General features: G+C 37.2%; 1 protein-coding gene across 2 annotated transcripts in view; it reads left to right on the forward strand.

Annotated features, from left to right (window-relative positions):
- Positions 1-26,784, forward strand: part of dner (delta/notch-like EGF repeat containing) — a 42,207-nt gene extending 15,423 nt beyond the window's left edge. For both annotated transcript variants that reach the window (XM_067388934.1, XM_067388935.1), the window contains 7 exons: positions 4,256-4,369; positions 12,918-13,148; positions 17,710-17,832; positions 17,953-18,066; positions 19,289-19,420; positions 21,352-21,598; positions 23,383-26,784. In XM_067388934.1, coding sequence (XP_067245035.1) covers positions 4,256-4,369; positions 12,918-13,148; positions 17,710-17,832; positions 17,953-18,066; positions 19,289-19,420; positions 21,352-21,598; positions 23,383-23,494 — 1,073 coding nt within the window. In that variant the 3' untranslated portion in view covers positions 23,495-26,784. The remainder of the gene's footprint in view (positions 1-4,255; positions 4,370-12,917; positions 13,149-17,709; positions 17,833-17,952; positions 18,067-19,288; positions 19,421-21,351; positions 21,599-23,382) is intronic.
- Positions 26,785-27,268: the final 484 nt, after the last annotated feature.

Consider the following 27,268-nt stretch of genomic DNA (forward strand, 5'->3'; position numbering starts at 1 on the left):
TGAAAGAAAGCTCTTGTGATCAAAATACAGTAAAACACTAATTTTGTAAAATATTATTACAACTTAAAATAACTGTTTTAATATATTTTAAAATGTAATTTATGATCAAAGCTGAATTTTCAGCATCATTACTCCAGTCTTCAGTGTCACATGATCCTTCAGAAGTCATTCTAATATTCTGATTTGCTGCTCAAGAAACATTTACTATCAAAAACTGAAAACTGTTGACAACTGAAGAATATGAAAAAAGTTCATATTTTTGTGGAAAATGTGAAGCATTTCTTTATCCCCAATATTCTTTGATGGATAGAAAGTTCTATTCTTAAAGTTCTATTAAAGTTCAAGTTCTGTTATTACTGCTGCTGTAAAATGCAATTTCCCTAATTAGTTATTCCTTTAAAGACATTCAGAAAATTTGCACAACACAAATCTAAGAAGAGATGTCCTTATGAATTCTGCATATATGCATGTGCCGTCTTGAATGTGTCTGTCTACATGTGCATAACAGAGAATAATGGAGGTTAACCTTGAGCTTTAATGCTCTGAAGATGCACTAAATGGAGAGATGGGGCAGGGGAAGTAAATGGGAAATGAAGAACAAAATAAAGGGTGAACAAGGGACATTGAAGGTCGGGGATGATCAAATGCCTTTGATCATGTAAATGAAGATTATTTTTATCCTGTTATTTAAGTTATTTAAAGCCTTGCAGATGAAACAACTGTGCCTTTTTTAAGACATGCCGTCATGGACATGCTGATTGCAAGGCATATCTATTAAGGTCTGGAGGAAGCACGCAAGCTCACAAACAAACGCTGTTTACCGTTCCGTCCATTTTTGTAAGAGGATTATGGAGAACACAGGAGGGCATAAATGATATTAATTGGCTGTGTTGTAAGAAAAGCAAACAGCCTGTTTTGGCTGACTGAATCTTGCTGTTTATAACTGAAAGCATTGTTAAAGATTTTTTCCCCAACAGTTTTTATGTGAAGGAAAGGAACAGTTTGTGTTTACTGTGAGCCATTTGTGAGGTTTTGTCTACATTATGAGGACCAAATGTCCCCACAAGGATAATAAAACCTGAAATCACCAACATCTCTATGAGGAAAACAGCCTAATAAACATAATAAATAATGTCTTAGAATGATTTTTTGTGTGTGTGAGAGTTTTAAGAAATATCTTATGATCAGTATAAAACAATGGAAGTCAATGGAAACTTCCTACCAAAAACAAATGTGTGCATGATGCATTACATTGAATGTGTTTTAATAGATTTGTTCACTTCAGAATTAAAATTTCCTGATAATTTACTCACCCCCATGTCATCCAAGATGTTTATGTCTTTCTTTCTTCAGTCAAAAATAAATTAAGGTTTTTGAGGAAAACATTCCAGGATTTTTCTTCTTATAGTGGATTTGACTGGGGTTCAACGGGTTGAAGGTCCAAATTGCAGTTTCAGTGCAGCTTCAAAGGGCTTTACACGATCCCAGATGAGGAATAAGGGTCTTTTCTAGTGAAACGATTGGTAATTTTCTAAAAAAAAAAAAAAAGATATACTTTTTAACCACAAATGCTTGTCTTGCACTGCTCTGTGATGCGCCACACATTAAACAATCATGTTGGAAAGATCAGTTTGACGTAGGACGGAAGTACAGAGCAAGTGTTTACAAAGGGAACGTGCAAAGACTAAGTCAAATGGCCTTTACAAAAAAAGGGTAAAACAATGATGTCAGACAATTTTGAAGCTGGAGGAGAAAATATAGATGTTTTTTTTCGCCCTACTGCGTTACTTCCATCTACGTGTCACATGTGACCTTTCCAACGTGATTACATAATGCATGCCACCTTGCAGAGCAGTGCAAGACAAACATTTGTGGTTAAAGTGCCCTAGAACCCTTTTTCACAATGTGTAATATAAGTCTAAAGTGTCCCCTGAATGTGTCTGTGAAGTTTCAGCTCAAAATACCCCATAGATTTTTTATCAAACAATGTTTTAACTGCCTATTTTGGGGCATAATTAAAAATGCGCAGATTCTGTGTGTGTCCCCTTTAAATGCTCGTGCTCCCCGCCCCCAAGCTCGCAACTCTATAATACATTGTATAAACATAGTTCACACAGCTAATATAACCCTCAAAATGGTTCTTTACAAAGTGCTCTTGATGCAGCCTCAGATCATGTAAGTTTGGTATTTCTTTTGCGGATGTTTACATTTGATTCTGACTAACAGGGCTAAAGCTACATTGTTGGAGAGATTTATAAAGAATAAAGATGCGTTTATAAATTATACAGACTGCAGACTGCATTTAAAAATGAAAATAACGACATGGCTCTGGTCTCTGTGAATACAGTAATAAACGATGGTAACTTTAACCACATTTAACAGTACATTAGCAACATGCTAATGAAACATTTAGAAATACAATCCACAAATATCACTAAAAATATCATGTAATCATGAATCATGTCAGTTATTATTGCTCCATCTGCCATTTTTCGCTGTTGTTCTTGCTTGCTTACCTAGTCTGATGATTCAGCTGTGCACAGATCCAGACGTTAATACTGGCTGCCCTTGTGTAATGCCTTGAACATGGGCTGGCATATGCAAAAGTTGGGGTCATACATGTTAATGATCCTGACTGTTACATCACAGTCGGTGTTATGTTGAGATTCGCCTGTTCTTTGGAGTTCTTTTGCACAAATCAAATTTACATGAGGAGGAGGAAACAACGATGTTTGAGACTCACTGTATGTCATTTTCATGTACAGAACTCTAATTATTTAACTAAGGCACCTTTAAAAAGTTTATAATTTTTTATTTTTTTTAGAAAATGACTGATCGTTTCACTAGATAAGACTCTTATTCCTTGTCTGGGATCATGTGAAGCTGCACTGAAACTGACATTTGGACCTTCAACCCGTTGAACCCCAGTGAAATCCACTATATGGAGAAAAATCCTGGAATGTTTTCCTCAAAAACCTTAATTTATTTTCGACTGAAGAAAAAACAGACATGAACTTCTTGGATGACATGGGGTGTGTAAATTATCATCAAATTTTAATTCTGAAGTGAAGTAATCCTTTAAAGGCTGTTTTCTCAAAATGAGTTTTTCTCCTGCATTGAGTCAGAAATCTCCACTTCAGTAGCACTTAAATAAACCAAACTTTACAGTTTTATTCTTTATTCTATATATTATATCAGATTTTTTTACAGAGGGGTTTGTTCATATATCATTTGCCTGATTTTATTCAAAATATTATTGCTAAAATAAAAAGAAAAAAAATAATAATTCTGTCCGTTGACATTATTTTCCGATTTAAGGAGTGATAAAAAAAAAATATCCAAAATCTCCTCTGTGAAAACTTGAGAACTTTTGTGAGAACTTTTGACTTTTTGACAAAATGAAACAAGAAGTTGGAACTAGGCTTTATCCAGTGTTTAGATTTCTACAAATTGAAAGTATGCAAATTAGTGCATATTTAATTATATTATGCATTATTTGCATATTTAAACATAACATTTCAGAAAACTTGTTGGGATGCACCGATATGAAAATTTTGGCCGATACCGATAACCGATAATTCTTTATATTTGAAAGCCGATAACTGATATATTGATCGAAAAATCTAAATCTAAATTTTTATATCATTTTTGGGAGCCTGATTACTAAAACAAAAGTCTCAGCATTAAAACCATGTCCCAGGCACATAATTATAATTCTCATTATAATATTATGTAGTCTATATGACAGACTTGGCTGTACATTGCACTTATCTGTATTTTCCATTGTGAAGTGATTTCAATCATATTTCAAGCAATTCAAACTATAATGGCAGAGAGTGTCTGCCATCTGAAGTGTCTCAGCTGAAGGAAATAAGCTATTATTTATCGGCTTTAATATATCGGCCAAATTTTCTTATCGGGCCGATAACAATGACATTAAAAAATGAACATATGTCGGCTAATACCAATATGACGGCTGATATACCGTGCTTCCCTAATACAAAATGTCCCCATAAGGATGGTAATACCAGAAATCTTTGATCTTGTGGGGACATTTTTTGGTCCCCATGAGGAAAACAGCCTATAAATCATTCAGAATGATGTTTTTTTGATAAAGTAAAAATGCAGAAAGTTGTCTGTAATGGGTAGGGTTAGGGAACAGAATATATAGTTTGTACAGTATAAAAATAATTATGTCTATGAAAAGTCCCCATAAAACACGGAAACCCATCGTGTGTGTGTGTGTGTGTTTTAGGTTTTGAAGGAGACCGTTGTCAGTCATTGGTGGATCACTGTGTGTCTGGACCCTGCAGGAACGGAGCCACTTGCTCCAGCAGTCTAGAAGGGCCTCACTGCTATTGTGCTGAAGGTACTTATTAATAGCCTCCTCTCATGAAAACATGTCTAACACAATCAAATCTGTTGTGTGATCTTCTTGCTGTGTATGTTTGGAAGTGTATGTGTGTTAAGCTTGAATCGTCCTGATTCGAGCTCTATTTCTGTTCCTTCTCCTCTCACTCTCTCTAAGTGTGTCAGAGAGTTGCTTATTTTAAACTCTCTTCTTTTCTTCCAATTAATCGTGAAGCACGGCACAGCTCCGCCCTCTCTCTCAGGAGGACTCCTACCGTACCTTCAGCGATGGCTCTCTCTCTCTAACCAGGGCACACTCTCAGTCAGCAGATACAACAGGGACTCAACCACTTCTGCTTCCTGAAGAAGCACTAAAAACAGTCAAATTTGAGAGGAGTCTCTTGAACTTTGGAGGCAGAAATGCACTCGTATGCTGAAATATTAATCTTGTGGTGTGAACTGCCACCATTTGAAACGCAAGGAACGCTGAAACAATAAGGAAAGTGACACCATTAGCACATTTTTAATTATTGTAGTAAAGCTCAGGGTACTGCTTTTAATATTTCAACAGTCGCGTGAGGCAGTTAATAGCTTTTCTGCATTTTAGGGCTAAAACGTCCAACATCCAAACTCTACAAGTCAGTTGAAACAACCGCATGCAGCAATGAAAGGCGTTCGGCTGGAATCTAACCTTGATTATCTGTCATACTTCCAAAGTAACACCATTCGAAACGGGGAAAGGCAAAAGAGAGTCAACGTTACTTTAAAAGAGACTCAAAAATGAGAATTCTGTAATTTTATAATCCTCTATGTTTGCTTTCAAACATGCATTGTTTTATTTTTCAGTGGAACACAACAGGATCGTTTTTTATTTCAAATCTTCAAAAAGCAGTGTATCATGCAATAACAGTTTATAGTGTGCGCATTCATAAATTGCTATAAACATGCCATAAAAGTAGATTACTCATGCACTGTTTCAAGCCATACAATGAAGCCATACAATGAATTTGTGTGAGAAACAGACTAAAATATAAGTCGTTATTTGCTGAAAATCTTCCCCTTCGCTGAAGCTCTCAAATTAAAGGCACAATATGTAAGATTTTTGGATTAAAGGGTTAGTTCACCCAGAAATTAAATTTCTGTCCTTAATTACTCACCTTCATGTCGTTCCAAACATGCAAGACTTCCGTTCATTTACACAAATTAAGATGTTTTTGATGAAATCTGAGAGGTATATATGACTTGTCCATAGACAGCAATATAATCAGCACTTTCAAGGTCCAGAAAGGTACTAAAGACATTGTTAAAATAGTCGATGTGACTGCAGTGGTTCAACCTTAATATTAGAAAGCAATGAGAATACTTTTTGTGCGCAAAAACAAAACAAAAATAATAACTTTATTCAACAATCTCTTCTCCTCTGTGTCATTCTCATGCGTTGTTTACATCCAGCGCTTACAGGTTCTACGTCAGAACGCTCACTCATTATTGGCCGGCTCCTGCGTCAGCATCACACGCATGCGTCGTGCTGCTCACGTGAACAGCTTTGGCCAGTACTGAGCCGGTTCATATGTAAACACGGAAGCCTTCACTGTGCTTACTACGGCATCTGGATAATGACGGGAGAGAGGAAATTGTTGGATAAAGTCATTATTTTTGTTTTGTTTTTGTGCACAAAAAGTATTCTCGTCGCTTCATAACGTTAAGGTTGAATCACTGCAGTCATGTTGACTCTTTTAATGATGTCTTTAGTACTTTTCTGGACCTTGAAAGTGTTGATTATATTGCTGTCTATGGACAAGTCATATATATACCTCGCGGATTTCATCAAAAATATCTTAATTTGTGTTCTGAAGATGAACGAAGGTCTTACAGGTGTGGAACGACATGAGGGTGAGTAATTAATGACAGAAATTATTTTTGGGTGAACTAACCCCTCTAAAATATACAAAAACCACAAGAACAATGTTATATATTTGGTTGACTTGTGTACTTAAATTATCCCAAATGTTTCCAAGAATGTTTAAATCCAGAAAAATAAGCAATTTTAACCAGGACACAGACCGTGTCCCTGCATCGCCCATCACTGACATCATTCCTGATGTCAAAAATCTTGTTTTGGCCTGCTCTGCTTCATACTACAGTAACATTAATAATCTCATCCGTGAACATGATTTCTGCATGAGTCCCATCTGGATTCTTTTCCATTGGCTGTAGACATGAGACAACACCACCCATGATTCTGCGAAATCAAGGCGTCATCAAGCTACGCCTTTGTTTTGAATTAGCAGTGGAAATTTACATATTGTGCCTTTAAATATGTTGCCAAGTTTGTGATATTTGATGTTTAATGCCTGACAACAATAAAATTCTCAAGTTCAAACTCAAAAAATAAATAAATAAATAAATATTGGCTGATCCTTGACATCATCGCAGACAGCAGCTCAAAGTTGATTCTGTGCTAATTTGATCTAATTTAATATTAGATGTTTTTAAAATGTTGTAAATTGAAGTAGCAAATGAGAATCGCTAAAATTTGAATCTATTTTGAGACAGGTGGTCTTAATGATTTTCAGTTTTATTCAAGGTAATTAAAGCAACTGTCACAGCCACTGTGTGAAAGATCAGAAACGAACATAATGGATGAAGAGAGAATGCAGTCTTTAATATATCACACACATAATACTGACAATACCAGACCAGAACAGAAACAAGGGAACTTAAATACATATGCTAATGAGGTGATTAATGACACACAGCTGACAGTGATGACTCAAATCAAAAACCATGACAACAACCTAGTGGCGGGAAATGGTGCGAGCAGGAAAACAAAGTCCAAACTGAGTGAAACTGTGACAGCATCAGTGTTTCAATAATAGAAGAATATGTAAAGGTATGGTATTTGGGGTAAGAAGCGCTGTTGCTGTTGGGGCGAAAGGCACAATAATTAACATGATAATAAATAGCTGGGCGACTTTTCCATTTGTTGACATGACTTGGTTAGGTTCATATATCATATATTAAGTTGGGTGTCCAACTTAATAAGATAATCAGTCAGATGGATGACTGTTATTGTGCAGTTTTAAAAAATGGTCATAGTCTCTCCTTTTGTGTTCCACAAAAAAATAAGTAAGAGCATATGGTTTGGAATGACATGATGATGAATAAATAATGACAGCATTTTCATTTCTGGGTGAAATATTCCTCTAATACTGGCAGTGAAACACATTCATGTTGGCTCTGTCAGGTTGCGAGAGTTTCATTAAGATAATGCATGAAAGCTCTTCCGTCAGGGAAACTGTGGTGGTTGGATCAGCACACTGAGCTCTATTACTCTGTGTGTGATTGACATTTATTGGGGGGATCATAGCAACGAAGCTTGTAATCTGCTGGTGCGTGCATGTTACTGAGAGGAGATTACAAATGCAAAATACACAAACATACACACAACATACATACTGTATATGTGTGTGTTTTAGAATCTGTGTAAAAATTAACATTAACCAAGATTAATAAATCCTGTAAAAGTATTGTTCATTGTTACTTCATGTAAACTATAATGTTAACAAATGCTGACATTAGTTCTGTACTTAAAGGAATGTTTTGTGTTCAATACTAATTCATCTCTTTCAGCAGCATATGTGGTCAGTTGGTGAACTATAAATACAGTTTTTGAATTTAATTCAAAACACCAAATGTGAGTTTCAAACTCCATTGTTTCCTCCTTCTTATATAAATCTCATTTGTTTTAAAGACCTCCGAAGAACAGGCGAATCTCAACATAACACCGACTGTTACGTAACAGTTGGGATCATTAATATGTACGCCCCCAATATTTGCATATGCCAGCCCATGTTCAAGGCATTACAAAGGGCAGCCAGTATTAACGTCTGGATCTGCACAGCTGAATCATCAGACTAGGCAAGCAAGAAAGAACAATAGCGAAAAATGGCAGATGGAGCGATAATAGCCGACATGATCCATGATTTTTTAGTGATATTTGTAAATTGTCTTTCTAAATGTTTCATTAGCATGTTGCTAATGTACTGTTAAATGTGATTAAAGCTACCATCGTTTCTAACTGTATTCACGGAGACAAGAGAGTCGTCGCTATTTTCATATTTAAACACTTACAGTCTGTATAATTCATAAACACAACTTCATTCTTTATAAATCTCTCCAACAGTGTGTAATGTTAGCTTTAGCCATGGAGCACCATCAAACTCATTCAGAATCAAATGTAAACATCCAAATAAATACAATACTTACGGGATTAGACATGTTGCATGATGAACACTTTGTAAAGATCCATTTTGAGGGTTATATTAGCTGTGTAAACTGTGTTTATGCTGTTCAAGGCAAGCGCGAGCTCTGGGGGCAGGGAGCACGAGAATTAAAGGGGCTGCAACCTATATATCGGTGCATAGTTAATGATGCCCCAAAATAGGCAGTTAAAAAAATTAATAAAAAAAGATCTATGGGGTATTTTGAGCTGAAACTTCACAGACACATTCAGGGGACACCTTAGACTTATATTACATCTTTTAAAAAGATGTTCTAGGGCACCTAATGGGTTGTTTCAGCTTCAATACAAGTTCAGTTGCACAGCAGAAAATAATTAACTCATCTCTAAGTTTGAAAAAAAGATATGATTTTTATATGGAAAAAATGAATATTAGTGATTTACCAAAAATAGACTTTTCTTTTCAAAGACTTCCGCTGTGAATGTGTCACTGTAAGCACAATTTTTGTTGATTGTTGTAATTTTATAGGATTATTTTCTGTGTTGATCAACGGTCGCATATGCTGCTGAAAGAGAATAATCAGCCTAAAAATTCATGTAAACATTTAAGGTAATTGTTAACAGGAACAATGAACTTCTTTTACACAATTTATTTAAAAATGAAATGTATTTAAAAGTTGTATACAATAATGTAAGTTATGAGATAACATGACCTAACAATATAGCATAGAAAATGTACTTAAACAAAATTAATGAATACTGTTCAGTAATATTGATCAGTGTTAGTCCATGTTACCTAATGCATTGACTAATGTAAACATAAAGAACTTTACCAAGCAGCACTAGTAGTCTTAGATTCTGCTCATAATGCCTAAACTATTGATTTACACTACTTTGTAGTTTATTATAAATTAAAGGAAAAAACAAAATAAAGTGTCCTAGTAATGTGTTTGTCCATCATGCGCCACCAGAACAGCTTCACTACGCCTTGGCATCGATTCTACAAATCTCTGGAAACTCTACTCCTGGATGAATGGAGCACTATTGTATTCCCTCATTTGGTGTTTTGATGATGAGAGCACTGAGAATCTCCCCTAGGTGTTCAATTCAGTTGAGATCTGGTGACTGTGAAGGCCATAGCATATGATTTACATCATTTTCATTTCCCCACATCATTACAGAACCAGCATATCCCCTGGATTTTCTATTAATTTGTCCCCACTCTGTATACTTTTGTTAACAAGAGCTGACCTTGCCATAAAATCATTGCTGGTTGTGTTTAATTTAAGGGGAACAGCTGTTAGTTACAGGTATGGAATACTGCTGTATGTTTTACAGCACACTCTTAAAAATAAAGGGGGTTTCGCAGTGATGCCATTGAAGAACCGTTTTGGGTCCCCCCCCCAAAAAAACTTTCAGTGAACTTTTTTTTTTTTATCTTGGTGTTAAGAACATTTTATTACGGAAGAGGATTAGGGCCAAGATATAATAAAAAAATAAAACCATCTTGAGATTAAAGTTGTTAAATTTCGAGAAAAAAATTGAAATAAAATGTTGAGAATAAACTCGTTAAATTACAAGAAAAAACTCATTAAATTTCGAGAAAAAGGTCGAGATAAAATGTTGAGAATAAAATTGTTAAATTATGAGAAAAAAAAGTCATTAAATTATCATAATTTAATGACTTTTTTCTCATAATTGAATACGTTTTTTCTCGAAATTTAATGAGTTTTTCCTTGTAATTTAAGAACTCGAAATTTAACAACTTTAATCTCGAGATGGTTTTAGTTTTTTATTATTACTTGGCCCTAATCCTCTTCTGTATTTTTATCCTTTTCCAGTTTAAAGAAACTTTTGTGCCTTGAAAAGGTTAGATGTTAAAGGTTCTTTATTTTTAAGAATGTAGTAAGAAAAGGTGTGAAAAATTGGTTATTGGTTGTAGGATACCTGGTTAAAGTCAGTATGTAATAAAAAATCTATTTTTGAATGCATAAAATCGATCTTATTGTGAACAATTAAATTGTGCATATGTTTCTTAAAAAAATTATTGACCTTAAAGGCGTAATATGTAATATGTTTTCGCTGCTAGAGGTTGCTTATTCAAAACAAAGGCGTAGCTTGATGATGCCGTGAATGAGCGTGGAATCATGGGAGTTGTCGTCTTCATCACCTCCATAGCTGATGGAAAGCAATCCGACAGACTCAGGCAGAAATCATGGAAAAACAATCATACTAAATACATTAGAGTGTGTTGAAAGTCATGTTATAACATTACTGTGCGTTCGCTCAGTGGCTGCTATGAGACACTTGTAGTCTAGATCAATATTAGAATGTCATTAATAAAAACATGATGACTTGTGTGTTACGTGTACTGGTGTAGAGAGACGAGGCAGATACGGTTTTCCACAATACATATACTTCTTTACTTAAACAACCTGGAGACCTCATGCAGGTGCCGGGGGATGAGTGGACTGGAGTGGAGGTCTCCAGGGCGGATCCATGAGCCATGGCGGGCCACGGCGGGTCAGGAGCCTTGGCGGGCCACGGCGGGTCAGGAGCCTTGGCGGGCCACGGCGGGTCTGGAGCAGAGGGCTGCCATGTCAGAGGCCCACCCACATGTGTGGCGCCCACATGTCCCCCACCCACCGGTACTTGCCCCCCCCCGGAGGAAGACGGAGATTGACCGACTGGCCTGGCCAACCGTGTTTCCGGATGGACTGGAGACATACACTGATCATGAACCGTGTCCACGAAGAATTTGGAGCCATTTAACCACAAAATTAAATTGATGGTTTCGCTTAAGGAGAAACGAAAAACAGGTTCATCAAAACGGATAGTGTTGTCGTCCAGTCCATCCAGAAACAGGGCGATCAACTGAGCGTCGGGCCAGTTAGTCAAAAAAGCAAGCTCAACGAACTCCTCCACATACCTCTCCAGCGAACGACCCACCTGCAGGAGCCCGATGAGGCGATCGCCGGCTGCCAGATGGGAGAGAGGCCTTGGAGGAGCAGGAGCCAGGGAGCTGGTGGAAGTCTCCATATTCCAGTTTGTGAAAATCCAACGTTTTAGGTCGGTTGTTCTGTTACATGTACTGGTGTAGAGAGACGAGGCAGATACGGATTTCCACAATACATAAACATCTTTACTTAAACAAAGCAGGAGGCACCAAACATACATTTAACATAAACAGAGAACGGACAAGGAGTGCAGGGAGTGAGTGCATTATAAAGGGAGTGCAGATGATAGAGTCCAGGTGCAGGTGATCCGTGATGATGAGGAGCTGACAAGGGAAGTGGGTGCAGGTGTGGAGAACAGGAGGATCTTGGGAAATGGAGTCCGGGAGACAAGGGATCTGTGACATTGTGTTGCTAAATGACTTGCAGTTCATTTAAAAATATATTGTATGATGGAAAAGGCTCTCTCTGATTGTGCTATGTTAGCCACTTGACAAAATAGTGTTGTCTCTTGAGGCATGGTAAAAGCATGGTACTCATTGTTAATCAAGAAAACAGGCGATTCAAACAATAAGACTAAACGTGTTGAGCTATATAACATAATTAGTTTTCAGTTGATGAATGTATCCAAACAGTTGCTCACCAGTATAATAAAATGCATAATATATTAAAGAATCTTTGGTGTTTCCATGGTTCCTATGAAAGTAAAACGCCCCGGGTTACTTCACTGTAACCCTGTTCCCTGAAAAGGCGGCAACGAGAAGCTGCGCTGATAAAGCTCAGGTCGAGTGTAGCCTTTGAAATGGAACTGGAAATCAAGAGTAAGGCGCATATGACAGGCGTCGAAATGACACGGTCCGTCAAGTCCACAAGTCAACAAAATATATAACAATGTTCTAGATGATTTTTGATATTTTAATCTAAAAATCTCACATATTGTGCCTTTAATGTTTAATCAGATGTCATAACTGGATCTTTTGGTGAACACGACAGACTGGTGACGCACACAGGATTCTCCAATCCGCCCCTGCAAGCTCACGCTCATCTGTTTTCACTTTTGAGTGCCACATCCACATCTTAACATCCAATCAACAATTGATACAGAACCAAGTCCCACCCTACATTATTTCTTTTCCGATAATCCCTTGGGTTATGGATGTACGTCACAATATGGAAGAAAAGATCTGTCGCTACTTTTGTTTCATCAAGACTTATCTTAAAATCGATGTTCTCTCATGTTCTTCATTTTCTCTAGCTGTGATTGTAGTTATTTATGTTGAAAGCTAAATGATTCATATCAGATTTAGACTGGTCTCTTTATGCAGCAGTGCACACCTCAGTGTCTTCCCCTCTCTCTTTCTCATTTTCAGGCTATCAGGGTGCCATGTGCGAGCAGAAGATTGATCCCTGTGCTTCTGGGCCCTGCCACAATAACGCCAGCTGCTCCCCACAGGGCTCTGGTTTAGGCTATAGTTGCACCTGTCCTGCAGGTTTCACCGGACCCACCTGTGCCCAGCTGGTGGACTTCTGCGCCCTCAACCCATGTGCTCATGGCATCTGCCGCAGCGTCGGTACTAGTTATAGGTGCCTGTGTGTACCAGGTGAGGATCTCGTTTGCTTCCACAGCTATGCGTCTCTCCCTTCACTCCCTCCAACTCCATCTGGTTGCCATGGCAACTGCCTCCTGTGTATTGCGTGCTCAGACATCATTGTCTGTGAAGTGTGACTGCACCAGCTGTGCAGCCAGATCAGTCTATCCACTGATATCACCCCGCTCTGATAAGAGGTGTCCGATGGGACCGCCGTGTTCTCCAGTGGGATTGCAAATAATGTTCAGTGGGATTGCACTATAAAGATGGCAATTCTGGCAAACTGCCCGGTGGGATTGCTGTGCTTTGCACACTAGTGACTGAAAACTAAATGATCCTCAGCAAAACGAATTAGAAGATTATTTAATGGCAGCATTCATGGCTTTTGATACCGATTAGCAATGTTTGCGAAGCAAAACCTAAAATATGCTTAAATTTTTACACGTACACTGGGATATGTGTACAGACGCAAATTTTATCATCAGCATAGCACACATGTACTATTCAAGTGCAGCCTGATTTTTCTACAACCCGATTTCCGGAAATGTTGGGAAGTTTTTAAAATTTGAATAATATGAAAACTAAAAGATTTTCAAATCACATGATCCAATACATGAGCCTCCTAAAGAGGAGGGAGACCTTCCAGTGTGTTATCAGCGTTCAGTTCAAAAGCCAGCATCTCTGATGGTATGGTGGTGCATAAGTGCATACGGTATGGGCAGCTTGCATGTTTTGGAAGGCACTAGGAATGCTAAAAGGTATATAAAGGTTTCCAGATGACGTCTATTTCAGGGAAAGCCTTGTGTATTTCAGCAGGACAAGGCAAAACCACATACTGCAGCTATTAAAACAGCATGGCTTTGCCGTAGAAGAGTCCGGGTGCTGAATTGGCCTGCCTGCAGTCCATATCTTTCACCAATAGAGAAACTCTTCAGCAGCTGGAAACCTATACCAGACAAGAATGGGACCAAATTTCAAAACCAAAACTCCAGAAACTCATTAACTCGATGCCCAGACTTCTTCACACTGTTTTGAAAAGAAGAGGAGACTATGGTAACCATGCCCCTGTCCCAACTATTTTGAGACCTGTAGCAGGCATCAAATTTGAAATGAGCTCATTTTGTGCATAAAATTGTAAAATTTCTCAGTTTAAACATTTATGTTATCTATGTTCTATTGTGAATAATATATTGGCTCATGTAATTTGAAAGTCTTTTAGTTTTCATTATATTCAAATGTAAAAAAAGTCCCAACATTTCTGAAATTCGGGTTATAAACGCGTGCAAGTTTAAACGAATGTGAGTTCTGTTAGTCATGACTTCTGGAGAGCAATAGCACAGACATTGGACGAGGATGAAACTTTCTAGTGCATTTGTCAAGCACCTGTATATGTAAATTTCATCAGCAGCATAGTACGAATGTACTGTACGAGTGCAGCACGTTTTTTTAAACACATGCTCCCTGTACGCTCACCTTGCACACGAGGCTTGATTTTTTATTTAGTTTTTGTCATTTATTAGTTTGTGCAAGGTTGCAACACTAGCTGAAACAAGAAATGGAGAAGATGTATTTCGTTACAAACCCGTAAGATCTTCGTTCATCTTCTGAACACAAATTAAGATATTTTTGATGAAATAAGCGATTTCTGTCCCTCCACAGACAGCTACGCAACTGAAACGTTGATGCTTCAAAAAGTTCATAAAGAGATAATCCACATATAGAAAATAATCCAAATGAATTAAGCAATTTAGTCCACATTTTCTGAAGAGACTTGACCACTTTATATGATGAACAGATTTAATTTAATTTTACTCACATATAAACATTGATCAGTGAACATAAACAGAAGCTCAACTGAACCTGCTTGACTCGTGAGAACAAACCTTTTGTGGAAGCTCAAACGTGCTGCGTAACACGAGAATGAACCTCATTGGTTCTTGTACATCATGCGAACACGCTTGAGCTTCTGTTTACCACAACTTATGTGTGTGTTGATGAATGTTTATATGTGAATAAAAGCCTCAAATTAACTCTGTTTAGCGTATAAAGTGGTCGTGTCTCTACAGAAAATTTTGACTAATCCACTCAATTCACATGGATTAGTTTTATGATCTATTTATGGACTTTTTGAAGCAACAAAGTGGTAGTTGCGTAGACTGTCAATGGAGGAACAGAAAGCTCTCAGATTTCATCAAAAAGATCCTTTTTTGTGTTCCTAAGATAAATGAAAATCTTCTGGGTTTGGAACGACATGAGGGTAAGTAAATGATGACAGAATTTCCTTTTTTTCGCTGAACTATCCCTTTAAGAGATATGCACAACTCTAGTTTAAATGAGTACAGAGTTTAAACTACCTCTATTTTTTGTGCTAATTAGTTGTTACACAAGGTGGCAACACTGGCCCAGCTCGTTGTTTCATGGTTGAAAAAAAAATATATGAGAGTGAACAATGACAAAGACAACTACTGGAGGCTGCAACAATAGACGAAAAAAAAAAAATCCCATAATTGTATATTGAAGAAGGGAGTGGAGACATTTATAGAGACAACAACAAAAAAGACACTTGGCGCTGGGTTCTTTTTAGTTACAATAAAAAAATAAACATCTTGCCACCACCCTTAAACCCCTAGCAACTGCATAGCCACACAAAACTAATAATAGTGTGCATTGCGTGTGCGTCTGTGTGTGTGTGTGTGTGTGTGTGTGTGTGTGTGTGTGTGTGTGTGTGTGTGTGTGTGTGTGATTGGAAGCACACAGGAAAAATGCCAAATGATGCCCAGAAAATAATGCCATGAAATTCTTCTGTAGCCTGCTGTATTCCGAATGCGTACATATTCAGACATTTTGTGCCTGACATGTTATTATGTGTTGTTTCGGTAGCACTTTATTTTACAGTACGTGTACTTTCCTGGTACATATATAGTAATTATGTTGTACATACAGGTAAAAGAGTGGTAACACAAGGTACTTACCTGACATGTATGTACATGGGAACTAATAAGAAACACTGCTGTACTTTCCAATGGTATATACATGGTAACTACTTTGTACCTATAGACAAGTGTTGGGTAATAACAGGTGCTTATAGTGTCCGTATATGGTAACTAACAGACACATTACTGTACTTACTATTGGTATGTACATGGTGAATATTTTGTACTTACAGACAAGTGTGGGTAATAACAGGCACTTATGTGCGGTAACTAGTAAGACACATTACTGTACTTACTAGTGGTATATACATGGTAACTATGTTGTACTCACGGACAAGTGTGGACACACATAACAGACACTTAACTACTGTGAAACAAATGTGCTTACCAAAATGATACACTGCAGTAACTATACAGCACTTCATAGTGTTAATACTTATGAAGTAGTCCTTTTAAGCAAGGCTTTTGACACATGACAACTGAGTATACCAAGTACAGTAGTGTTACTGATCTGTATGTATGTCATCAAAATACCCCATTAAGTGAATTATTGTCCTGTAAAGATTAGGCAAGTTGAACCGCAAAAGTATATCATCCAGTACTCAAGACGTATCTTGAACCATGCTTGTACCTCACCCTAAGTAATGTGTAATTTACGCATTAACTAACTGGTATATTCACTAGTACGTTCAGAGTAAGTACATGGAAATAGGTCTGTAAAATAAAGTGAACCCTTGTACATAAACATTACATAGGAATTACCAGCTCTTACCAGGTGTAACTTACGCATTAACTAACTGGTATATTCACTAGTACGTTCATAATAAGTACATGGAAATAGGACTGTAAAATAAAGTGCATCCTTGTACATAAACATTACAGAGGAATCACCAGCTCTTTAACCTTTGCAATAATAAGCTTAAACATTTTAAACAATTAGTAAGTACAGTAATGTGTCTTACAAGTTACCATAAATAAGTGCTTGTTATTACCCACACTTGTCTGTAAGTACAAAATATTTACCATGTACATACCATTAGTAAGTACAGTAATGTCTGTTAGTTACCATATATGGACACTATAAGTAAGCACCTGTTATTACCCAACACTTGTCTATAGGTACAAAGTAGTTACCATGTATGTACCATTGGAAAGTACAGCAGTGTTTCTTATTAGTTCCCATGTACATACATGTCAGGTAAGTACCTTGTGTTACCACTCTTTTACCTGTATGTACAACATAATTACTATATATGTACCAGGAAAGTACACGTACTGTAAAATAAACTGCTACCGTTGTTTCTTCACAGACACATTTTTTTTTAGATATAAATATTACAAAAAATATATACATGAAGATATGTGTGTGTGTATGTATATGTATATATATATATAATATACACACACACACACACACACACACACACACACACACACACACACACACACACAAAACACAAAAACACCTTATTTTTCTCATAATCATCTGTCTCAGTTTGCTCCTGCTTGCATTCTGTAAACCCCATCAAAACAAAACACTGCCCTCTAGTGGACAAAATGCAGGAATATTCAAGGTGAAATTAAGCTCTATGTTAATTGTCACAGATAATAATTTAGTATTTTTTTCTCTGTCCTCTTAGGTTATCATGGTCTGTACTGTGAGGAGGAGTATAATGAATGCTTGTCTGCTCCCTGTCAGAACTATGCCACATGCAGAGACCTGATCAATGCCTATGAGTGCATCTGCGCCCCACAGTTCACAGGTGCGTTCTCTTCTCTAGCTGGACTGCGTCTACATTTCATGTATATTTAATGCATCTGGGTTTAAAAATGCCAGAAAAATGACATAATTAATAGGACTGATGTGATGTGGGTTATTTCAGGTAAGCACTGTGAGATATATAAAGACCCCTGTCTGAAGCTCAGGTGCCAGAATGGAGGACATTGTGAAAGTGGAGGAAGAAACGCATCCTGTGTGTGTCTTCCAGGATATATGGGTGAATATTAGTTTTTATGATCATGGGTGTCTTTGGCTGTGTTTGGAATACTACTTCTACTGTTTCTGCAGTATGTAACATGCATATTGTGCAAATCATGCTGATTTTCTGTATGCATGGAATACCCAGTTGACCTAATATAGTGGTTTTCAATCTTTTATGTTGGCAAAAAAACAAAACAAATGTTGTTATACTCATGCAAGAGACCCCCATCCTAAAATTTAAAAAATTAAATATCATTTGCTAAATATTTAGTTTCTATTACTTTAACATTATTATGCGTTTTTGCTACCTATAGTACACACTATAGGTACAAAAGCTGTCACTGGGGCAGTACCCTTTCAGAAGGTACATATTTGTAACTTATTTACCCTAAAAGTTGCAGATTATTACCTTAAAGGTATTAAAACATAAAAGGTGCATATTAGTACCTTTTGATAGGGTACCACCCAATAGCTTTTTGTACCTGTGTTATGCTGTTAGATGTATTTATTAATTAATTAATTTAGTTATTTATCTATTTTATATTTTTAGTATTTATTTTCCACTGCTCCCTGGGGTCCTGGTCCCCCTGCAACACAGCAAACTTCACAAAATATGCTCAACCTGATTATCTTCTGCAAAATATGACCTGCAAAAGATCAAATTTTATTTGGAAGCTAATTATAGTTTTACATGTGTATACTGTACAATGACTAGAGCCACTTTTCTACCATCAGGCCAAATTGTTCTCGTTGCTTAACTGTTCCATTCCGTGCTGATCTGGTACAGTGTACTTGGGTTAAGTTAAGGTTTAGGGGTAGTACCTAGTTAGTGTCATTACTACAATAAGTACATAGTAAGTTCATGTGAAACAGGACTGTAAAATAAATATTCACACTTTTTTTTTTTTTGAATTTTAAGTTTGAACAATCTACTTGTGCTATTTATACAACAAAACAGCATAGAATAGTGCATAAGTATGCGAATTGGGACACACTTCAACATTCCACACTCCTTTTTTCGGTCGAATATGTAGATCATCCGGGCCCTTAAGGTGCACTTTTTCTTTTTGGAATTTTCAGTGTGAACACACAGCTCACAATATTTATAATACAAAATGGTGTAGGATAGTGCATAAGTACGCAAATTGGGCTGCACCTATAGTTATTGTGTTTTTTGAGGGGACTGGTGGTAGTAGGTTTGTATTCTGTTTCAAACACACCTTTTTATCTCTTTGTAGGTGAAAACTGTGAGGTTGACGTCAACGAGTGTGAGAGTAACCCCTGTCACCATGGCGGCACCTGCATCGACCAATCAAACGGCTACACCTGTCATTGTCCTCCCGGCTGGGTCGGCGGAAGCTGTGAGATCCGTAAGTTTATGTTGACCTTGTGATCTACACTCACAACAACAACTCTCACAATTATGACAAGGAGAGAAATATGGAGGAAACAAATTTCCACCAGATAGGATTTTATTATTTACAATGAAAACACATATTAATAAACAGTTCCCACTTTATAGTAAGCTACTTTAACTACCCTTACCCGTATGTTCCCTCAATGGTAATGTGCATTATGACATGAACAACATAATACACTTTATTTTACAGTGTCCCTGTTACACATCTTACCGTTATAACAGTAAATGATGAATAATTACAAGAACTAACCCTAATTATATAGCAAGTACATGTTATTAGTTAAAGGTGCCATAGAACATCTTTTCAAAAGATGGTGTCCCCTGAATGTGTCTGTGAAGTTTCAGCTCAAAATACCCCATAGATTTTTTTAATTAATTTTTTTAACTGCTTATTTTGGGGCATCATTAACTATGCGGCGATTCAGGCTGCGCGGCCCCTTTAAATCTCTCGCTCCCTGCCCCCCAAACTCTCGACTATAAGTGCAGTTATACAGTGCAAAGTTCACACAGCTAATATAACCCTCAAATGGATCTTTACAAGATGTTCGTCATGCATGCTGCATGCATCCTTCGGATCATGTGAGTATAGTATTTATTTGGATGTTTACATTTGATTCTGAATGAGTTTGAGGCTGTGTTCCGTGGCTAACGGCTAATGTTACACTGTTGGAGAGATTTATAAAGAATGAAGTTGTGTTTATGAATTATACAGACTGCAAGTGTTTAAAAATGAAAATAGCGACGGCTCTAGACTCCGTGAATACAGTAATAAACGATGGTAACTTTAACCACATTTAATAGTACATTAGCAACATGCTAACGAAACATTTAGAAAGACAATTCACAAATATCACTAAAAATATAATGTAATCTTGGATCATGTCGGTTATTATGCTTGCTTACCTAGTATGATGATTCAGCTGTGCACAGATCCAGACGTCCTGCCCTTGTCTAATGCCTTGAACATGGGCTGGCATATGCAAATATTGGGGGCGTACATATTACATATTAATGATCCCGACTGTTACGTAACAGTCGGTGTTATGTTGAGATTCGCCTGTTCTTTGGAGGTCTTTTAAACAAATGAGATTTATATAAGAAAGAGGAAGCAATGGAGTTTGAAACTCAATGTATGTCTTTTCCATGTACTGAACTCTTGTTATTCAACTATGCCGAGGTAAATTAAATTTTTGATTCTAGGGCACCTTTAATATCACTCTGTGATATACACTGTAACAAGGACACCTTTAAAATAAAGTTTAACCATACATTCTACCTAACACAGTTTTATGTAACTACAAAAATGCCTTATATAAAGTGTGACCATAAAAAGTGTCCATGGGGTAGTGACTTAAAGGGACATGGTGTGCTCTGCAGTTCAGTCATTTCTCCGTCACGACATAGGCCTCAAGGACACCATTATGTATGCACAGGGGTAGAGAGCGGTTCCCCGAGGAGTGACGTGCTACTGCCTTTTATGGCAGCTGTGACTAGGCACCATTAACTTCCTGTGAGCCTCGTCACGCTCTGCCGGCTCATAATGGCACCAGGGAGAAACAGGACAACTGTGACGTGTGGGGAGGCGGAGCCACGTGACTCTCTCACCATTCAGAGATTTTCATGAATACCCCACCGTGTTTATGGCTGTGCGTATGTCCTTGCTAGCTGACACTTGTCTGTGCTTGTTATTAAAGCATTTTATCAGCTAAACTGCAAAATATATGAATAAACTAGATTTTTTTTTAAGGAAGTTTGAGCAACCACCTAGCAATGCCCTAGCAACCCACCAAACAGTTTTTCAAAGCAAAACACTCAATCGCATTTTCTTTTCTCACTTTTGTCATTATTATGTTATTTTCCTCCTCTCATTTCCTCTCTTAGATCTGCAGTGGAAGATGGCTCAGCCTGTGGATTCACTGACCAACATGCCTCGTCACTCTCTGTACATAATTATCGGAGCTCTGTGCGTCGCTTTTGTCTTGATGCTCATCATCCTGATCGTTGGCATCTGTCGCATCAGCCGTATTGAATACCAGGGCTCGTCCCGTCACGCCTACCAGGAGTTTTACAACTGCCGCAGTATTGACAGCGATTTCAGCAATGCTATCGCCTCCATTCGCCACGCAAGGTAAACCATTACACACACACGCATATGCAATTTTTCATCTGTAAAACACAGAAGAAGAAGATATTTCAGAGAATGTTAAAGGATTAGTTCACTTCAGAATTAAAATTCCCTCACCCCCATGTCATCCAAGACGTTCATGTCTTTCTTCAGTCGAAAAGAAATTAAGGTTTTTGATGAAAACATTCCAGGATTTTTCTCCATATAGTGGACTTTAATGGCCTCCAAATGGTTGAAGGTCAAAATGACAGTTTCAGTGCAGCTTTAAACAACACCAGACGAGGAATAAGGGTCTGATCTAGAGAAACTCACTCATTTTCTACAAAAATGAAAATTATATACGTTTTAACCATAAATGCTCATCTAGAACTAGCTCTCTTCTTCTTCTTCTCTGTTAGAATTCCAGCAGTGTAGACGCTGCTTTAAGTGTATTACTGCCCTCCACTGGTCAAAGTTTGAACTAATTGTTATATACTTGCACAAGCATATTGTAAATGACAATTTAGTTCAAACTTTGACCTGTGGAGAGCAGTAATACACTTAGCAGCGTCTACACTGCTGGAATTCAAATAGAGAAGAAGAAGAGAGCTAGTTCAAGATGAGCATTTATGGTTAAAACGTATATATTTTTTTATTTATTTTTTTTAGAAAATGAGCAATGGTTTCTCTAGATGAGACCCTTATTTCTCGTCTGGGATCATGTAAAATGCTTTAAAGCTGCACTGAAACTAATTTTGACCTTCAACCATTTGGTGTCCAGTGAAGTCCACTATATGGAGAAAAATCCTGGAATGTTTTCATCAAAAACCTTAATTTCTTTTCGACTGAAGAAAGAAAGACATAAACATCTTGGAAGACATGGGGGTGAGTAAATTATCAGGAAATTTTAATTTGAAAGTGAACTAATCCTTTAAAGACACGTAAACGGTAAAAACAAAAGAAAAAGAAAGAAATCAAATTACAAGCAATAGCACAAGTAAATCCAATAGAGCAAAGATACAAATGAAATGCTTTTCAGGTAGGTTTTCAGGTACAGATATTTTATAAAGTAATCAAATGTATAATAACACTGGATAGTCTTCACTGTATAAATTAAACTTAGATGACTCCCTATTAAAGTTACAAAAGTCATTCAGTCAAAAGCAGTGAGTGATTTTTTTTTTCTTTGACTTTTGTTGTTTCATTAACATTAAAAACAAACACAGACAGCAGCAGATTTATTAGGCTGCTGTCACTTTAAGGCCTAATGCACAGATCCAGTACTGTCTGATACTGTACAAGTGTTTTCTTTCTCAACTGTTTACATTCACTTAAGACATAATCGACTATGTTTAGTAGGATACTTGCCTAGACAGGCATTTTTTGACATAATTTTGTGTGAAATTGTCCATTCAAGTGCAAGAAGACGTGAAAGAGAGCTAAATTTAATATCCGCACACTGTCTGAGACACAGCTTTCTGGGCGCGCTTCGGTTCTTTAAACTAACACACAGTGTGCGAGTAATGAATTAAGTTCCCTTCCACATCTTCTCGTACTTGAATAGTTAAATTGGCAAGGCTTAAACTTTCATGACGATACAGCACTGGCCCTTCAACTGTCCCGAGTGTCATTCACGTTTCGTTAAACGTTAATTTTCTCACAACATTGCATTGTTAGAATTCAAAAATATGTTGCCGGCCAACTGACGATTGACACCGTTTCATATACTTTTGGCGAGTGTTCATTTTAGGCCCTGCATACAACCTAATGCATGAGAAAATGAGACTGTTCCTTTGTTTGAATTACAGGTTTGGGAAGAAATCTAGACCTGCAATGTATGATGCGACTCCCATCAGTTATGAAGATTACAGCCCTGATGACAAGCCTCTAGTTGCACTCATTAAAACTAAAGATTTGTGAGGCAATACATCAGCACACACATACACACACACCGCAAACACACAGCCACTGTTCCAGCCTTTAAAATGAGCCAACCCGTTCAGTATTTATTTCCAGAAAATAGGTTTAAAAAATGAAAAAATCATTTGAAATTGATATATTTTACCATTGCAAACCATGAAGCTTTTAATTAATATCAGGCACAAGGGGTGCTGCACAGAATTAGTACAATGGAATAGTTCCAAACAAATGTACTTTGTTTGCGGACGCAAATGTTTCGTGGAATATGAGTAAATTAATAACAAACTGCATTGCAAAATGTGCGTGAGGGGGTGTTTAACCGAACCCTGCCACCCTCTAGACTCGGACTACAAATATGATAGCAGCACTCCAAAGCAAAATCTGTAGAATTAGGAGTAATAGAGCACATAGCACAGTTGTAACTTTATACAGATGAATTAAAAGATAAGATGATGTAGGTTGCCTTACTGGTGCATGGATAGGATCAATGGTTTGGCATTACTCTGTAACCTTATGTACATTGTTGTTTGCTGTTTATTTCTTATTGTTCATTGTGGCCTCTTTTGTGTCATAAACTTGGTGTTAGCAAAGTCTTACGATACCACTGTCCATGTGAAGGCAGCACAAGTGCTTTTATAAGTAATATTTGATGGTGTCGTTTCACTGAGTAAGTAATAAACTAGGACTCCTGTTTATAGTGTTTTATGGAATGTAACTTAAAGACATCTCTGTTCCAGTACATCTTTAAAGCTCCTTAAGATGCGCTCACATTTACCGCTGCTCTGCGAAATTTCACGGGTGAAATCCAGTCATTTTAAATGGAATTTGTGCATTTGGGACTCTTTTGACTTTAAGTAACCATCCAGAACATCCTAGCAACCAGTAATTCGTACAGTTGGGAGTTCCACGTTCCCTTGTGTTCAGGTTGATCACACGAATTCAAACAGAAAGTTGCTTGCTTTAAAAGGGACATTCATACATCGCCACAATATTAGCAAACAACCTTTTTTGGCTGCAAAGTCTCACCTAAATTTCGCTAATGTGACTGCAAATTACCAAAGAGTGTCAAAAAAAACTTAAAATAAACCAATGAGTCCGTTTACTCGGATAGTAAAATGCTAATAACCAGTGTGGTTTAACGCATTACAAGTAACTTCAGTTACGTAATCAGATTACTTTTTTCAAGTAACTAGTAAAGTAACACATTATTTCTTCAATTGACAACAAAATATTTAAGTAACTTTTTCAAATAAGTGACGCAAGTTTCTTTTTCACATTTATCGACTGATACCTCTCCTGTCCCCATTTTGAAAGAAATGACGTGATGTGTTACGCGTACTTTGGTCAAAATGTAAATAGACATGCGCATATTGAATAAACCGCCAGAACACAAAAAAAATCGGAGTAATGAGCAAAAATCAAAGTGTGCCAGTTAGTTTTTTGACTTTTACCCTATAATAGGACACAGTGTATGGCATTTACATGGCCTTACATGTTGTCAGGTTGTTAGGCATAATCAGTGTAAGATTGTGCATTGAAACGCAATGGAAAAATCGAGAACTGAAAATGCTCCCTACGTAATGGGAGTTGTAGAGAAAATAATGTGGACTGAGAATTCTTAGGAAACTTTGGAACTTTCAAACCGTACAGAATGTTTACTGGCATAGAAACAGACTTAAAAATAGCAGCCAAGAATAAGATTACCTTCCTCATTAGTATCTGCTGAGACATTAGTGAGCTCATGGTAAGAGTACTGGAACAAGAGAAGTGTCTCTGCCAGGTCCTGGAGTCTGGTTAAGACCAGCATATTTCTGCCGCTCGCTTCTGGTGTTCCTGCAATGGGTTCCAGCTCTCTTTCTCTCTCTTCATTTGCATCTGGCTGGAGTGGTACTCATAAGATGTTTTCATTCTTTCCATTACCCATCTCTCTTGCTCTTATCATCCATATCTGCTCCTACTTATACTCATTGTATTCCTATGGTTATCCTCTTGCTTAGTATAGATGGGTAGAAGTTTCCCTCTGTAGCTGATCTGAAACTAGTTTTGATGCCTTTTAATGGCTGAAATAAAATTATAGTTTGACTAAAACGAAACACTGGATAGTCTTCACTGTATAAATTATACATAGATGAATCCCTATTAAAGTTGCAAAAGTTATTCAGTCAAGAGCAGTGAGTGATTTTTTTCTTTGTTTTTAATGTTAATGAAACGACAAAAAACAAACACAGACAGCAGCAGATTTTTTAGGCTGCTGTCACTTTAAGGCCTAATGCACAGATCCAGTACTGTCTGATACTGTACAAGTGTTTTCTTTCTCAACTGTTTACGTTCACTTAAGACATAATCGACTATGTTTAGTAGGATAGTTTCCCTCTGTAGCTGATCTAAAACTAGTTTTGATGCCTTTTAATGGCTGAAATAAAATGATAGTTTGACTAAAATGAATTTCTCTTATGTTGTTCCAAACTGGCATTTTCTTTATTCTGTGAAACACAAAATGAGTTATTTAGTTAAATGTTCAGGCTGCTCTTTTCCTTGCAATGAAAGTGCTGGGGGAAAAAAAACATGCTAACAGTCTATATGATGCACTATATTCAAGGTATTCTGAAGCCATTTCATAAGCAGATTGAAAGCAAGGTGTTTACCAAAAATCTGCCATAGCTTTCAAATCTCATTCTTGTTTGTGAGTATTGAAACATTGTGCCAAGTTTGGTTTGAGCGATATCGTAAATGATTTGTCCAGGTTTCTTATGGCTGATCTCATTTAGTCTTTTGAATTGAAAGAAAGGGTGAATGAGATTGGGAGCTATAGTGGATTGACATTGATTGTATGACTTTTTGGCACTTTTACTGTGTTTTTGTCCATTTTGGAGCTTGACAATATATCACGGTTAGGGTTGCATAGGGGCTGAAAAATTCTGCTAAATTTCCAGAAACTTTCCAAAAGTTTCCGAAAATTTCCCAAAAATCCTGGCACGTTTCCAAAAATCCTGGAAAGTTTATGGAAACTTTGCAACCCTAATCACAATTCACCTTTGTTTTATGGAAAAGAGCAGCTCGGACATTTTTCAATTATCCTGTTTTAGTGTCCTACAGAAGAGAGGAAATGAGCATCATGAGGGTGATTTATCTTTAGGTGAATGAACACTTTAACGCTGTTGGTGTTATAAACTGGTCTAGGATCAGTACTGAAGGGGAGCTTCTAACCCAAGCACAGTTTTTGTTAGATAAAAGATAACACCCATTTGGTTATATATGTGGAATGATGTATACTAATAAAAGTTCAAGTGAAACCCTAAAGCCTGTTTTAATGCTTGGATGTTTAAAGGGGACCTATAATGCCCCTTTACAAGATGTAATATAAGTCTCTGGTGTCCCCAGAATGTGTCTGTAAAAATGAGGATTATCAGTAACGGTGTTCAGCCTTACATTGTTCAAACTGGAGTCGACACTGATGGAGAGACTCAGGAAGAAGTTACAACTTTTAGAATGAAACTGAACGTTTCTGAATGGATAGTTGATAAATTTATGTAGTTGCTGTGGAGTCGATTCAACTCATCGACTAGCATGTGTCGTCATGTTCATCTTTTGTGCAAATCCAGCATTGAATTGACCCTCGTTTGTGAAGCAGTCCGGCATAAAATGACGGTATGACAACAACACTCTACTACAACAACTCTTCTTCCTCTCTAAAGCAGCCGAACATGGCCCCGCCCCTTTCGTTGTGTGTTCTCAGGGGCGGGGTTTATGTACATTTTAGGGTTAGTGATGTCA

Source organism: Chanodichthys erythropterus, chromosome 7 (assembly GCF_024489055.1).
Source record: "Chanodichthys erythropterus isolate Z2021 chromosome 7, ASM2448905v1, whole genome shotgun sequence".
Lineage (NCBI taxonomy): Eukaryota > Metazoa > Chordata > Actinopteri > Cypriniformes > Xenocyprididae > Chanodichthys > Chanodichthys erythropterus.